The sequence below is a fragment of the Leptodactylus fuscus genome, chromosome 5 (assembly GCF_031893055.1).
Source record: "Leptodactylus fuscus isolate aLepFus1 chromosome 5, aLepFus1.hap2, whole genome shotgun sequence".
Taxonomy (NCBI): Eukaryota; Metazoa; Chordata; class Amphibia; order Anura; family Leptodactylidae; genus Leptodactylus; species Leptodactylus fuscus.
The window spans coordinates 212,136,072-212,153,936 of NC_134269.1; the positions used below are offsets into that span (position 1 = coordinate 212,136,072).

Below are 17,865 nucleotides of genomic sequence, written 5' to 3' on the forward strand. Positions count from 1 at the left end.
TCAATGGCAGCTCCACCGTTATTTTTGAAAAAAAATTTTTTGTCTTCCTTTTACCTTGCCGAACCAATGTTTTTGTACTGACACATTAGAAGGTGTTTGAAAGTTTTCTTAAAGGTGGTATTGCAGAGGGCATAGCAGGCGGGGTTGATGGTACTGTTGATATAGCATAGCCAGTAGCCAATGGTCCACACTGTGTTGGGCACACATACGTCACAAAAAGTGTTGATTAAAACCATGACGTTATAAGGTGTCCAGGTTATGATAAAAGCTAGGAGTATAGCCAAGATAGTCCTCGTCACTTTCTTTTCTCTGGAGGGTGGGATTTTCTTTTTGGCCGGCTGTTTTGTCATCTTAACAATTTTCCGGGCTACGATGTTCTGCTTATCTTTCCGACCATTTGTTCCAGGGACAATCTCGATGGTGGTGCCACTTGTAGACCCACAATCGCCCTTTTGAGATTTCGTTACGATTCTTATACATGCCAGCTTGGAGTTCTCGACTTTTGGAATAGTTTGAGATCCTGAAGCTTGAGGAACATCTTTGGCACTTCCGTCTTCCTTTGGATTTGAACCTACCACGCTTACGGAGGTGGAGTCGTTGGAGATCTCTTTCTCCTCTCCTTCTGCGGGGACACAATTTTCAGTGACGGAATCTCGAGAGGCTTTTCCATTCTGGATTTTGCTGTGATCCAAGCCATCTTCAATGGCCGAGAGGTTGTTATTGTTTGGTTTGACTATCTTTCCTTGGACGTTGCTCGGAGAGATGGGATCTTGATTGGTGGTTGGTTCCTTCTTGTCTTTCTTTATTCTACTCTTACTGGCACGGGATATTTGCCAATACAATATGGTCATGATAATGACTGGTAAGTAGAACGCTGCAATCGCAGTGCCAAATGTGACGGCAGCGTTGGAAAAGAACTGAATGTAGCATTCACCTTCTTTTACAGTTCGCCCACCGACAATGAATTGCCAGAAGAGTATGGCGGGTGCCCACAGGATAAAGGACAACACCCAAGCTGCAGCAATCATCATGCCAGCCATTTTGGTGGTTCTTCTCACCGGGTAGGTCAGCGGTTTCGTGACGCAGAAATATCGGTCAAAGCTGATGATGAGGAGATTCATGACCGAGGCGTTGCTGACAACGTAGTCCAGGGCCAACCACAGGTCACAAACCACAGGCCCTAATGGCCAGTAACCGATCACAGTGTACAAAGTGTAGAGGTTCATGGAGAATACCCCGATAATTAAATCGGCACATGCCAAGCTGAAGAGAAAATAGTTGTTGACAGTCTGTAGATGCCGATTTACTTTGATGGAGACCATTACCAGGATATTTCCAATAATGGTCACCAGGCTAAGGGATCCAGCCACAATGACAATGAACACAACCTCGACAGTCTTGTAAGGACTCCCCATCATGGTCCTGTTGTCGGTGGACACATTGGTGAAGCTAGTGTTATTCATGGTGGCGTCTCAGGTCAACTCTTGGTTGACTACTTCCTAGTTACCATTTACACCTGTGGACAAGAAGAGAAGATGTTACACAAGAGCCACGAGCTGAGATATATATATATTACATACACATCTTATAAACAAGTCAGTCTCCATGAAAATACCATATATAGGAATACCGGGAGTATTTGGCCCAGTGTTTTTAATAAAAAATAACATGATAAATCCAAATCTCAAATGCCAGATCTTTAAGGTCTTTGATATCACAGGAGACTGAACTTGACGTGTCATCCTTGGATGCACGGACCGGACTTCTTAAAATATCTGCCTATATTTGAATATTAGTGAATTTATTCAGATATGTCCAAAGAACATCCCATTGGAAACGACATTTGAATAAGACACTCCCACTTGGAGGGCCATACTGTAAAAATGGGAGTGGTTGGGAGGCAGGACATCAGAGAACAGGGAAGGAATGGCTTGGCACCATCGAGAGTCGAGAAAGGAGTGGCCTGGCACATAGAAGATCTGGGTATGGAGTAGTATGATGTATAGGATAGTTGGAGGAGTAGTATGGTATAGTATAGAATATAGATGGAGAAGGATAGATCTGGCATATAGGAAAGCTAGAGAAGGAGCATTCTGGTATGTGGGACGTTTGGAGAAAGAATGGTTTGCCATGTAGGATGGTTGGAGTAAGAGTGGTCTGGTGTATAGGAAAGCTAGAGAAGGAGTGGTCTGCTGTATAGGATTGTTGGTAGAGTGATCTGGTGCATAGGATCATTAGAGAAGGAGTGGTCTAGTGTATAGAATCATTGGAGAAGGAGTGGTCTGGTGTATAGGATCATTGGAGAAGGAGTGGTCTGGTGTATAGGATCATTGGAGTAGGAGTGGTCTGGTGTATAGGATCATTGGAGTAGGAGTGGTCTGGTGTATAGGATCATTGGAGAAGGAGTGGTCTGGTGTATAGGATCATTAGAGAAGGAGTGGTCTAGTGTATAGGATCATTGGAGAAGGAGTGGTCTGGTGTATAGGATCATTGGAGAAGGAGTGGTCTGGTGTATAGGATCATTGGAGTAGGAGTGGTCTGGTGTATAGGATCATTGGAGAAGGGGTGGTCTGGTGTATAGGATCATTGGAGTAGGAGTGGTCTTGTGTATAGGATCGTTGAGAAGGAGTGGTCTGGTATATAGGATCATTAGAGAAGGAGCGGTCTAGTGTATAGGATCATTAGAGAAGGAGCGGCCTGGTGTATAGGATCATTAGAGAAGGAGCGGCCTGGTGTATAGGATCATTAGAGAAGGAGTGGTCTGGTGCATAGAATTGTTGGTGAAGGAGTGGTCTGGTGCATAGGATTGTTGGTGAAGGAGTGGTCTGTTGTATAGGATCATTGGAGGAGGAGTGGTCTGGTGTATAGGATTGTTGAGAAGGAGTGGTCTGGTGTATAGGATCATTAGAGAAGGTGTGGTCTGGTGTATAGGATTGTTGGAGAAGGAGTGGTCTGGTGTATAGGATTGTTGGAGGAGGAGTGGTCTAGTGTATAGGATCATTGGAGAAGGAGTGGTCTTGTGTATAGGATTGTTGAGAAGGAGTGGTCTGGTGTATAGGATCATTGGAGTAGGAGTGGTCCGGTGTATAGGATCATTGGAGAAGGAGTAGTCTGGTGTGTAGGATCATTAGAGAAGGTGCGGTCTGGAGTATAGGATTGTTGGAGTAGGAGTGGTCTGGTGTATAGGATTGTTGGAGGAGGAGTGGTCTAGTGTATAGGATCATTGGAGAAGGAGTGGTCTTGTGTATAGGATTGTTGAGAAGGAGTGGTCTGGTGTATAGGATCATTGGAGTAGGAGTGGTCCGGTGTATAGGATCATTGGAGAAGGAGTAGTCTGGTGTGTAGGATCATTAGAGAAGGAGCGGTCTGGTGTATAGGATTGTTGAGAAGGAGTGGTCTGGTGTATAGGATCATTAGAGAAGGTGCGGTCTGGAGTATAGGATTGTTGGTGAAGGAGTGGTCTGGTGCATAGGATTGTTGGAGAAGGAGTGGTCTAGTGTATAGGATCATTAGAGAAGGTGTGGTCTGGTGTATAGGATTGTTGGAGTAGGAGTGGTCTGGTGTATAGGATTGTTGAGAAGGAGTGGTCTGGTGCATAGGATCATTAGAGAAGGAGCGGTCTGGAGTATAGGATTGTTGGTGAAGGAGTGGTCTGGTGCATAGGATCATTAGAGAAGGTGCGGTCTGGAGTATAGGATTGTTGGTGAAGGAGTGGTCTGGTGCATAGGATCATTAGAGAAGGAGTGGTCTGGTGTATAGGATTGTTGGAGAAGGAGCGGTCTGGTGTATTGGATTTTTGGTGAAGGAGCGGTCTAGTGTATAGGATAAATAAGGAAAGAATTAGTCAGGTATATAGGATAAATAGAGAGGAATTAGTCAATCATATGGGACAGTTGGAGAAGAAGTGGCTGGTGTATGGGATCGTTGGAATAAGAATGGTCTGGTGTATGGCATCGTTGGAGAAGCAGATGCATATACTGTAGTATACATAGAATGAGTGATCTGGTGTCTACGAGAGGCCGAGGAGGAGAAGAGTTTATCTAACAACTTTACTGTAGACATAAGAAGTTCTCAGAAAGTGACGTCATCCTCAGATATTATATATCATACATAAGTACATTCTGGCTGCCGATAGTCACAATGCTGCTACGTACAAATTTACTCCAAAGATTTAGGCCGCAGCCCTGACAATACATGAGCCCCATCTGTCTGTCTGCTTCACTAGAAAATCATTGTTTCGTCTGGGCACAAGAGATATTTACCGTAAAACCAACTACAAAGGGAGAAAATTGAGCAACCCGCAGGCGTGCCGCAGCCGCACACATCAAATGGTAATTGCACGGTGCAAAATTATTGCTTTATTTGCACCAAGCTGAAGGTTACAATGTGAACACTCGCTCAGGATTCTGAAGGCTGAGGACTCAATGAGAAGGAAAACAAAAAAATTTCATAAGCATAAAATCGACCAAGAATCTCCTCAGCCGCTATAAGGAATGACGGGGAAAGGAGGCGGAAAATAATACAGAAGCGGTCGGGAAGGATTTTTTTTTTTCTTATTTTTGTTATTGTGGTTTCGATAGAGATCTGCGGTGAGGACAAGGACATCATATCTCTTCCTGCACCGGCTCCCAGGGCATGGGGGGTTGCCTTCGGGTTCCATGGGGGGTTGCCTTCGGGTTCCATGGGGGGTTGCCTTCGGGTTCCATGGGGGGTTGCCTTCGGGTTCCATGGGGGGTTGCCTTCGGGCTCTTGGCACCAGTGATCATCACAGTTATCTGCATTTTTAACCACTGACCTTAGCAATTCCATTGGTGGCAAGTAGGGGGCAGCGTATGCACCTACAGCTCAGGGCCACTAATAGCAAAAGGTGGCACCATTAACATGTGAACAAAGGGCACATTAAGGGGGACCAATACTGTGGGGGTTCAAAACAGGACATCATACTGTGTGTGGGTTTAAAGGGGTTATACCTTGAAACAGATAGACCATGAATTTCTGATTGGTTGGGGGTCTGACTACTGAGCCCCCCGTCATCCAGAAAATTGCGTCCGTTTTACCCCTGTTGAAATTGAGCTAGCCCTGTACCATGTGACTGATGATCGCAACTCTCGCGATCTCACCGACCACCAATGTGGCCACAGCCAATGGCTAACACAGCCTACTTGTGTTGACACTGCCTTTGGCCAATCTCGACCCATTTACACCCTGAGAGCTCTTGTTACCTTACACCTTGTTCAGGGTTACAGACAAGCAGATGTATTTCGGACCCTCCCACAGGTAGAGAAAAGCAGCTGCAGCTTCTGGCATGAAAAAACCTTCACAAAGTAACTAAATGTATCGTTTTCTTTAGTATTTCTCCATTATTGGTTCTCCCCGGGGTTGTAATTGGGTCCAAATCCCCCATAAATACATTATCCGCGTGTTTCCAACATGAAAACCTTCTGATTATTTTGGACTCCCTTACACACAGCCAGATGGCCATCTACAAGTATAGCGCGGCACCATCTGGCATCGCAACGACAGCCTATTGACAGCGATATCACCAGACATCAGGTGCGTCAAAGTGTCACATTTTATACGAAGAATTCACCGATTATGAAGAGTTTTAACAGCTATTGGAAAGCAACCGGCTGCAAACCATGCTGCGGCCTACAGAGGGCAGCGGGCCGACCCCCCACACATGCTTACCAAGTACGTCTTAGAAGATAGAAGATGTGTTTACTTGTCGTAGGGAAGAATTGAGGGGGCGACTGTAGTCATCTTGTGTTTTTACATGATGCCGCTCCTATAATTCACATATTAAAGGGATACTCCAAAGAGTGGCAGAAATGGTTTCCAGCCGTTGACTGACAGCAAGCAGAGATCGCAGGGAGTCGAAATATGACGTATACTAAAAAGTTGCAGAATGTATCTGTATCTGGAGATCATGACTAGTATGGCAGCTCAACTCTATCGAAGTGAACGGGCTGAGGTGCAGTACCAGACACAAACTGTGAATAGGGGTGGCGCTGTTTCTGGACGAAAGTCATGTTTTCTAATTCTATGTCACCAATTTACAAGGGTTGACCCACTAAGGACATTGATGGCGCATTGCTGGAAAATACCAACACGGTTTGATTGGTGCAACCATAAACGGGTTTCCCCATTTCCCTGTTTCAGCAGTTTGCCTGTTGTCTCCTCCCTCTTGCTGAACAGGACACCGAAGTATCACAATACTAATGCAGATCAGATAATAGGCACATGCTTGTAGAGAACAGACTCAGTGTCATCTGTGTATTTACATAGAGAGATAACAGACTTGGCTTTATCAGCAAACTGAAATTAGTTGAACGGATTGTCCTGCCAGCAGAGCAGTGAGTGATGTCACTTGTCCTATCTCACAGGTCCGTGGTTATGGTAACGCTGTGTAAACAATGGAAGGAATAAGGTCACATAGCAGGCAAACAAAGCAGCATTTCTAAAGCAATATATATAGGAAAAGTCTTTAATTTACATAAGCTACCAATATAGATAGGATTCTTGAGATGGGACAACCCCTTTAATAGAGTGTCAGCGGTCATACATGTGTATTATCTCTGTACTGTGACATCACTGTGTGTATTATCCTGTACTGTTACATCACTGTGTGTATTATCCTGTACTGTGACATCACTGTGTGTATTATCTCTGTACTGTGACATCACTGTGTGTATTATCCCTGTACTGTGACATCACTGTGTGTATTATCCTGTACTGTGACATCACTGTGTGTATTATCCCTGTACTGTGACATCACTGTGTGTATTATCCTGTACGGTGACATCACTGTGTGCATACCTCCCAACCGTCCCGATTTCCGCGGGACATTCACGATTTTGGTGACGTGTCCCGTGGTCCCGGTTGGAGGGAGGTATGTCCCGATTTCAACTCAGATCTGCGTCTGGAGGACATGAATCTGGGGGCAGAGATGGGGGGACATGATTCTGGGGGCAGAGATGGAGGGACATGAATCTGGGGGCAGAGATGGGGGGACATGATTCTGGGGGCAGAGATGGAGGGACATGAATCTGGGGGCAGAGATGGGGGGGCATGAATCTGGGGGCAGAGATGGGGGGACATGAATCTGGGGGCAGAGATGGGGGGACATGAATCTGGGGGCAGAGATGGGGGGACATGAATCTGGGGGCAGAGATGGGGGACATGAAACTGTGGGCAGAGATGGGGGACATGAATCTGGGGGCAGAGATGGAGGGACATGAATCTGGAGGCAGAGATGGGGGGACATGATTCTGGGGCAGAGATGGGGGGACATGAATCTGGGGGCAGAGATGGGGGGACATGATTCTGGGGGCAGAGATGAGGAACATGAAACTGTGGGCAGAGATGGAGGGACATGAATCTGGGGGCAGAGATGGGGGGACATGATTCTGGGGGCAGAGATGGGGGGACATGAATCTGGGGGCAGAGATGGGGGGACATGAATCTGGGGGCAGAGATGGGGGGACATGAATCTGGGGGCAGAGATGGGGGGACATGAATCTGGGGGCAGAGATGGGGGGACATGAATCTGGAGGCAGAGATGGGGGGACATGATTCTGGGGCAGAGATGGGGGGACATGAATCTGGGGGCAGAGATGGGGGGACATGATTCTGGGGGCAGAGATGAGGAACATGAAACTGTGGGCAGAGATGGAGGGACATGAATCTGGGGGCAGAGATGGGGGGACATGATTCTGGGGGCAGAGATGGGGGGACATGAATCTGGGGGCAGAGATGGGGGGACATGAATCTGGGGGCAGAGATGGGGGGACATGAATCTGGGGGCAGAGATGGGGGGACATGAATCTGGGGGCAGAGATGGGGGGACATGAATCTGGGGGCAGAGATGGGGGGACATGAATCTGGGGGCAGAGATGGGGGGACATGAATCTGGGGGCAGAGATGGGGGGACATGAATCTGGGGGCAGAGATGGGGGACATGAATCTGGGGGCAGAGATGGGGGACATGAATCTGGGGGTAGAGATGGGGGACATGAAACTGTAGGCAGAGATGCGGGGACATGAATCTGGGGGCAGAGATGGGGGGGACATGAATCTGGGGACAGATATGGGGGACATGAATCTGGGGCAGAGATGGAGGGGACATGAAACTGGGGTAGAGATGGGGGACATGAAACTGTGGGCAGAGATGTGGGGACATGAATCTGGGGGCAGAGATGGGGGGACATGAATCTGGGGGCAGAGATGGGGAACATGAATCTGGGGGCAGAGATGGAGGGGACATGAATCTGGGGGCAGAGATGGGGGGACGTGAATCTGGGGGCAGAGATGGGGGGACGTGAATCTGGGAGCAGAGATGGGGGGACATGAATCTGGGGGCAGAGATGGGGGGACATAAATCTAGGGGCAGAGATGGGGGGACATGAATCTGGGGGCAGAGATGGAGGAGACATGAATCTGGGGGCAGAGAGGGGGGGACATGAATCTGAGGGCAGAGATGGGGGGACATGAATCTGGGGGCAGAGATGGGGGACATGAATCTGGGGGCAGAGATGGGGGGACATGAATCTGGGGGCAAAGATGGGGGGATATGAATCTGGGGGCAGAGATGGGGGGACATTAACCTGGGGTCAGAGATGGCGGGACATGAATCTGGGGGCAGAGATGGGGGGACGTGAATCTGGGGGCAGAGATGGGGGGATATGAATCTGGGGCAGAGATGGGGGGACGTGAATCTGGGGGCAGAGATGGGGGGACATGAATCTGGGGGCAGAGATGGAGAGGACATGAATCTGGGGGCAGAGATGGGGGGACATGAATCTGGGGGCAGAGATGGGGGGATATGAATCTGGGGGAAGAGATGGGAGACGTGAATCTGGGGGCAGAGAGGGGGGGACATGAATCTGGGGGCAGAGATGGGGGGACATGAATCTGAGGGCAGAGATGGGGGGACATGAATCTGGGGGCAGAGATGGGGGACATGAATCTGGGGGCAGAGATGGGGGGCATGAATCTGGGGGCAAAGATGGGATATGAATCTGGGGGCAGAGATGGGGGGACATTAACCTGGGGTCAGAGATGGGGGGACATGAATCTGGGGGCAGAGATGGGGGGATATGAATCTGGGGGCAGAGATGGGGGGACGTGAATCTGGGGGCAGAGAGGGGGGACATGAATCTGGGGGCAGAGATGGAGAGGACATGAATCTGGGGGCAGAGATGGGGGACATGAATCTGGGGGCAGAGATGGGGGACATGAATCTGGGGGCAGAGATGGGGGGACATGAATCTGGAGGCAAAGATGGGGGACATGAATCTGGGGGCAGAGATGGGGGAAAATGAATCTGGGGCAGAGATTTGGGGACATGAATCTGAGGGCAGAGATGGGGGGCATGAATCTGGGGGCAGAGATGGGGGGACATGAATCTGGGGGCAGAGATGGAGAGGACATGAATCTGGGGGCAGAGATGGGGGGACATGAATCTGGGGGCAGAGATGGGGGGATATGAATCTGGGGGCAGAGATGGGGGATGTGAATCTGGGGGCAGAGAGGGGGGACATGAATCTGGGGGCAGATATGGGGGACATGAATCTGAGGGCAGAGATGGGGGACATGAATCTGGGGGCAGAGATGGGGGACATGAATCTGGGGGCAGAGATGGGGGGACATGAATCTGGGGGCAAAGATGGGGGGATATGAATCTGGGGGCAGAGATGGGGGGACATTAACCTGGGGTCAGAGATGGCGGGACATGAATCTGGGGGCAGAGATGGGGGGACGTGAATCTGGGGGCAGAGATGGGGGGACGTGAATCTGGGGGCAGAGAGGGGGGGACATGAATCTGGGGGCAGAGATGGAGAGGACATGAATCTGGGGGAAGAGATGGGGGGACATGAATCTGGGGGCAGAGATGGGGGGATATGAATCTGGGGGCAGAGATGGGGGACGTGAATCTGGGGGCAGAGAGGGGGGACATGAATCTGGGGGCAGAGATGGGGGGACATGAATCTGAGGGCAGAGATGGGGGGACATGAATCTGGGGGCAGAGATGGGGGACATGAATCTGGGGGAAGAGATGGGGGGACATTAACCTGGGGTCAGAGATGGGGGGACATGAATCTGGGGGCAGAGATGGGGGGATATGAATCTGGGGGCAGAGATGGGGGGATATGAATCTGGGGGCAGAGATGGGGGGACGTGAATCTGGGGGCAGAGAGGGGGGGACATGAATCTGGGGGCAGAGATGGAGAGGACATGAATCTGGGGGCAGAGATGGAGAGGACATGAATCTGGGGGCAGAGATGGGGGACATGAATCTGGGGGCAGAGATGGGGGATATGAATCTGGGGGCAGAGATGGGAGGACGTGAATCTGGGGGCAGAGATGGGGGGACATGAATCTGGGGGCAGAGATGGGGGGATATGAATCTGGGGGCAGAGATGGGGGGACGTGAATCTGGGGGCAGAGATGGGGGGACATGAATCTGGGGGCAGAGATGGAGAGGACATGAATCTGGGGGCAGAGATGGGGGACATGAATCTGTGGGCAGAGATGGGGGATATGAATCTGGGGGCAGAGATGGGAGGACGTGAATCTGGGGGCAGAGAGGGGGGGACATGAATCTGGGGGCAGAGATGGGGGGACATTAACCTGGGGGCAGGGATGGGGGGACATGAAACTGTGGGCAGAGATGGAGGGACATGAAACTGGGGGCAGATGAAGGGTGTATATGAAACTGGGGGAGAGATAGAGGGGGGGCATATAATTTACGGGTGACTGTAGGAGGATTATACTGTGTGGGGACACATGGAAAATGAATGAGAATGGGCGGAGTCAACATAAAAGTGGGCAGAGCTAAATTTGCAGCTACGCACGCCGTACATTTTGTCCCTCTTTCAGTTCTTCAAAAGTTGGGAGGTATGTTGTGTGTATCATCCTGTACTGTGACATCACTGTGTGTATTATCCTGTACTGTGACATCACTGTGTGTATTATCCCTGTACTGTGACATCACTGTGTGTATTATCCCTGTACTGTGACATCACTGTGTGTATTATCTCTGTACTGTGACATCACTGTGTGTATTATCTCTGTACTGTGACATCACTGTGTGTATTATCTCTGTACTGTGACATCACTGTGTGTATTATCTCTGTACTGTGACATCACTCTGTGTATTATCTCTGTACTGTGACATCACTCTGTGTATTATCTCTGTACTGTGACATCACTGTGTGTATTATCCTGTACTGTGACATCACTGTGTATTATCTCTGTACTGTGACATCACTGTGTGTATTATCTCTGTACTGCGACATCACTGTGTGTATTATCCTGTACTGTGACATCACTGTGTGTATTATCCTGTACTGTGACATCACTGTGTATTATCTCTGTACTGTGACATCACTGTGTGTATTATCTCTGTACTGTGACATCACTCTGTGTATTATCCTGTACTGTGACATCACTTTGTGTATTATCCTGTACTGTGACATCACTGTGTGTATTATCCTGTACTGTGACATCACTGTGTGTATTATCCTGTACTGTGACATCACTGTGTGTATTATCTCTGTACTGTGACATCACTGTGTGTATTATCTCTGTACTGTGACATTACTGTGTGTATTATCTCTGTACTGTGACATCACTGTGTGTATTATCTCTGTACTGTGACATCACTGTGTGTATTTTCGTCTCTGGTTAGATTATCCCTTTAATTTTTATTTTCATGAAACCAACCTTCCCCCCTTCAATGGCAGATTCTACAACTGTTCCGGCCATGTCCCCGCCGCCCGGTCCTTGTCTTGTTGGGTGCTGACATACAGGAGCTGCGTTATAAGGTGAGAACATAAAAGGCTGGGACTTGGGGAGAAGACTCAGTTCTCCATGACAGGACTGTAAGAGGATTCAGCTGTCGTTGGCTGCCAGTGGGCGCTCACACGGGAGACTCATCCGCCAGGATCCTGGCAGGTAAAATATCTCAGCTGAAGGCTCATGAGAAACACACACACCAAAAAAACAATGCTTAGCCGGCTCCTTCACAATATGATCCATGCTAATGAGGTTCCACGGACAGCGCGCTACGTGCGGCGGAGCCCTCTGGCGCCCTTCAAATCACCTTTACAAGAACTCATCTCCACTCAGAATAATTACATGTGCAGCGCAGGCAGCTGTAATAATGAAACTGTCTCTCTTGCCCACAAACTGCGGGGTACCGATAGCAGATATTATTATCCTGAATGGGAGTTTAGCACGCTGGGGCGGTTTAAAGGGACAGATAACAGCTGCTCGTGTCAGCTTTGTGCACAACATGGCACTATTTATTAGGTTTGATGAGAACAATTCAGGGGGAATTTGTAATGGAATAAAAAATTGCCTTCTCGGCAAGGCAGAGTCAAGTGCAAGAGGAAACAGCATCTCAATGTAGATCAATTGGCGTGTCAGCACCACGTAACCACAAGAGCCTTTAAAATTACCAAAATTTTTGTCTTAAAGGGATTCTGCACCAGATCATAGCCCATCAACTCAGTACATAGATAGATAGGTTAGGGTCACCTGAATCAAATGTCGTTTTCCCCTCTTGAATCGGAGCCTCCATTGCCAAGATATCGCTGTTTTATTTATATGCAAATGAGCAGTTTGAGCAATGGCGGCGCCCTATACAGCTCATTGACACATTGACAAAAAGGCGATATCTCGGCAACCGAGGCAGCGATTCACAAGGGGAGAACACCGTTTGATTCAGGTGACCCTAGCCTATGTATCTGCACAGATGGTTTGATATTCTGAGTTTCGATGACATTCCCTTTAAGCCACCATATTCCCTTTAGGAAGTATTATTCTAGCGACACCCTAAGAGGAGGTGTTTGCGGTGGTAATGTCCAAGGTTGCAGGTCTGTTTGGACACAGAAGATATACATACCTGTACTGAAAAAGTCTGCTGAGCCCACCAATTTTTGGATGGACCAAATGACTATGTTCTAGGGTGGAGTAAATGTGCTCTAAAATAAGGTTCTCAGAGGCTACTTTTGGGTAGTGTACCTCTTGATATGGGATCGCTGTCTGCTAGACATGCCTCTATGATGTACTCAACGACATTTTTCCCAGTTGATAGACCATGAGAGGGGTCACATTGGACTCAGAATCAGGAGGGTTATTTCCATGAATTGTCTGATCTATATACTAGGAGGTGTTGGGGGTAGTGGTTACATATGGGCACACACATGGTGAACAGGATGGCCCAGACAGACCAGGAGTAGAGAGCATGCTTTGATCCATGAACAAGCCCGAGCAGCTTGCACAGTTTCCTTGTCCTCCTTGGCCACTTTGGCCACCAACTATCCAGACACATGGGGCGCCTTTATTACTCTCTCTGCCCGGACCTCTTCTAGGCACATAGCAGAAGGAAATTTGGCGTCACAGCACCCATTACAAGTCCTATCATTGACACTCAAGTTCTGTTTAGGATCCGATGACTGTTTGGGATCCAATGATCCCCCTGCTGGTGTGCGAAGTACCATCATACATGACAGTTGGTCACCCCTAGTAGTGATATGAGATAAATACATACCTTAATGGGGTATGGGGGGAAAGTGGTCGGTGGACATTTCTGCCATGGGTGACCTGAAGCAGGAGCAGAGTCTGTTATGGTGGCCCTAAGTAACACCGGGGTCCCCGAACAGTCATATAGGCCCCAATGCTAGCGACTATGATCTTGGTTAGACCTAAGCCAAGGCCTGAAGGTCAAATGATGTCCCTTTTGTCCATCAATAGCCTATTTCTATTCTTAGCGACTCGCATTCAAAAATATCCACTTTTGCAAAAATATTTCTCAGCAGTCATTAAGCCAAGTTGTAAGGCTCCCGCTCCCGGCGCCGAGGCCCCCCCCACCTTCCGCCTGTCATTCATTTACCCAGGAACCAAGAATTGCAGGTCTTTTATAGAGACTTAATGGAAACTAAATTAAAACCGCTCGGTGACACATAGAGATGATTTAGCAGTGAGGAGATATGGGTGGAAAGTTTTGATGTGAAAAAGGGCCTTTTTGGGACCTGCGTGACTCACCGGCGTCTGCAAGATTTAGGAAGCTGCAGATAGCAGGCGGCCACTCGCAGGGCTAATAAAAGCTGGAGAGACAGCGGAGAGCGCAACATTATTCATTAAAGAGAAATGATCATGTGAAAAAAATAAATCCGCTCTCATTGCAGGCGGCGCATGGTACGGGCCGGCGCTGGAGGGGGCGCCACGTGCGGGGCCAGGTTATTAGTGCTGTACGGTGTCTAATGGGAAATACTAATACACAATGTCTCTACATGTCATAGATGGATAGATAGATAGATGCATAGATAGATAGATAGATAGATAGATAGATAGATAGATAGATAGATAGATAGGAGATAGATAGGAGATAGATAGATAGATAGATAGATAGATAGATAGATAGATAGATAGGAGATAGATAGGAGATAGATAGATAGATAGATAGATAGATAGATAGATAGATAGATAGATAGGAATAAATAGATAGATAGATAGATAGATAGATAGATAGATAGATAGGAGATAGATAGATAGATAGATAGATAGAAGATAGATAGATAGATAGATAGAAGATAGATAGATAGATAGATAGATAGATAGATAGATGATAGATAGAAGATAGATAGATAGATAGATAGATAGATAGATAGATAGATAGGAGATAGATAGATAGATAGATAGATGATAGATAGAAGATAGATAGATAGATAGATAGATAGATAGATAGAAGATAGATAGATAGATAGATAGATAGGAGATAGATAGATAGATAGATAGATAGATAGATAGATAGATAGATAAGAGATAGATAGATGAAGATCGTTTGTACATCAGATCACCTGGACCTTACACTTTTCGACCCATCCCCTTGAAACTAGAGGATAGTGATGTGACCTACTCCATGGTTTGGACCCTTCTCTTGTTTATTCACCTCGGATGAATTGTGAAGAAGAAAAGCTCAGAAGGAAGTTAACTCCGCGTGTCAGCGAATGAGGTCAGACTGAGGAAGTTGTCAACTCTCCATAAAACCACAACATGAAGAAGGTCCTCCATTTCAATATGTCCTCCAATTGAGGTTGGTCTTCATTTTCTACTCCCAGTCAAAGGTGGGTTTCGCTGTGTCTTTCTATAGATGTTTGCCCGGGTGGGATCTTATGTTTTCATGGACTGAGTTGGGTCCAATTCGCTCAATCCTGTTGGTGGTCTTATCTATTCATGTCCCTCCAACCTGAGATTTTTCCTATCTATTCATAAGCCTCCTACCTAAGGTGGTTCCTATCTATTTATTGACCTCCAACCTGATTGGTCCTAGCTACTCATAGGTCTCCTACCTGAGGTGGTTCCTATCTATTCATGGACCTCCAACCTGAGTTTGGTCCTATCTACTCATAGGCGTCCTACTTGAGGTGGTTCCTATCTATTCATCTATTAATGGACCTCTGACCTGAAATGGGTCCTCCCTCTTTTTGGCTCATAGCATGAAGTAGGTCTTACTTTTCCATGGCCCCACCATCTGAGTTGGGAATTCTTTTTCCATGAAACCCCAACCAAAGGGGGAATTCTATATTCCCATGACTGAGTTGAGCCAGCTTTTACATTGGACCCCGATCTCAGGTCAGGTTCCTCCTTTCTATTGACCCAATTTGGGTCTTCCCTTTCCATCAGCTCCCAACATAAATGAGTCTTTCCTCTTTATGGACCATAATCTGTATTTGGTCCATCTTCTCCACAAGCTCCATGGCAGCTACCTCTATAGTAAGTATACTCCTGATCCCAAAAGCTCTATCTTGAAAGGAATGACATTGTTAGTCCTAAAACAATGGAGGTCCTAAAGCGATATATATGCGGAGTCATTACATTTATGGTTACATGTTTAATGCGGATTTCTACAAAACACTCTTGACAGATTATTAAGCACCATGCATGTTCAGATCCACGGCCTTCACTTACAAGGGTCTAGCATTCAACAATCTCAAGACAATATGTATGTATGAAATGATGGTGGAGATGACCATCCCTTACACGTGACATGGTGGAACCACTGCCCTGTCTGTGACGTCGGAATATCCGAGTCTCCTCGCGTCTCGTTCTGCAGTGCAGAGAGAAGTTGGTTAATGCACAGCTAACAATATATTAACTTCTCTTTACAAGTGAATAGAAGTAAATACATTGCTAACTGCGTGTTACCTCATTGTTCTTCATTGTCCCCCGTGGCGAGAATCACAATCTTCTCTTCCTCTTCCCGCGGCTGAGCGGAAACTTCTAGGACTGTGAATGATCTACAGTATATGGAGTACAGGTAGGCATGCAGATGGACAGAACAATGATGAGTGATGGGTACTGAATGGATGAAGAAAAATTATATCTGATTACTAAAATTTTCGTAGTATTTTTGGATGGACTGGTGAACATCCTACGCAAAAAATGTCAACAGTAGATGTTATGGAGATGTTCCAAGCTACACTGATGGGGCTTTAGTGGTGGGAAGCTTAGGAGGTTGAGGGATTGGTCCTGAACAAGGCCACGTTCAGTAGTGGTTGAGACTTTGGTAGGTTTCTCACCAACTATTGGAAGTAGACTTCAAGTATAGTCTACCAGGTGTAGGCTTCTTCGAGGTGGTTATGAAGTTCTTCACCAGGAGTCTTTCCCACATAGCTTGTGTAATGTAGTATTTGTGGATAGTCCTGCACAAAAATATGTCAAGCCGTGGTATAGATGCCATAGCGATGGGCCACACTGTTACGGAGCTTGAGAGGTAGGAAGCTTGGGAGTCGAAGGGTTTGGTATTGGACCAGCCCGCCTTTAGTAGACATTGAGATTATGGTAGGTTTCTTTCCATCTGCTGGATCTAGACTTCATGTATCATGGTTATCAAGATCTTCCTCAGGAATCCTTCCCACCTTAGTCTACATCCCTGAGCAATACGAAGCAGTATTGTGTAGGATTTGTGATTGGGTGGGTAAATGTCCTGCACAAAAATATATGAACAGTAGTGTACCATATAGATAGGCTGCACAACACTTATAGGACTTGAGAAATGGGAATGTGGGAGGTGGCGGGCTTGGTCCTGAAGCAGGCCAACTTTAGTAGAGGTTGGGACTATTCTAGGTTTCTCTCCTTCTTTTGGAAGTAGACTTCATGTGTAGCTTACCATGATCCTTGGAGGTGGTTATCAAGGCCTTTTGTACTAGGGTTTCTCCATCTTTAGGAAATAAACTTTCACTTTGTTCAAAGTCCACCATGTGAAGGATCCTTGTGGTGGTTATCAAGGCCTTCATCAGGAGTCCTCCTTTACTAGGTTTCTCTAAATCTTTTGGATGTAGACTTTGACTTTGTGTAAAGTCCACCATGTGTAGGTTCCTGGGGTTGGTTATCAAGGTTTTCGCCAGGACTCCCTCCCACCCTAGTTTACACAAGTTGTGTAATGTGAAGTAAAAAGTGGAGACTATCAAGTGGCAGACACTGGTTTTATTGCCATGCTTTGAGTGTTTTGAAGGCCTGGGCCTAGACTTACCACACCCTTAACCAAAGGTGAGAATGACAATTGTGCCTAGAAGACACAAGAAACTCATGATCTGCCCAGAAGATGCTTCATAACATGTAAGATAAAGGTTCTACAATACAGAAAGACATGGAGAACATTCAGGAGAAAGGAGAGGCCAAAAAGTGGACTTGGCTCCATAATAGGGCCAAGGGCGATTGTCCCTTTCTTTCTAATGCCTGGACAGACGGAAGCGAGGAAGATGGATGATAAATGTGGTGTTTTGCTTGGGATAGGCTGTCAATGTGTCACTGGTGGGGTCTTCTGGAATAGCAGAGTGATTGGTATGGCGGTGTACT

At 47.2% G+C, this 17,865-nt stretch overlaps 1 protein-coding gene across 1 annotated transcript in view; it reads right to left on the bottom strand.

The window, feature by feature from the left end:
* Positions 1 to 30: 30 nt before the first annotated feature.
* Positions 31 to 17,865, bottom strand: part of CHRM2 (cholinergic receptor muscarinic 2) — a 123,123-nt gene continuing 105,288 nt past the window's right edge. The window contains exon 2 of the mRNA XM_075275366.1: positions 31 to 1,516. Within this exon, the coding sequence (XP_075131467.1) occupies positions 51 to 1,463 (1,413 nt within the window). The 5' untranslated portion in view covers positions 1,464 to 1,516 and the 3' untranslated portion in view covers positions 31 to 50. The remainder of the gene's footprint in view (positions 1,517 to 17,865) is intronic.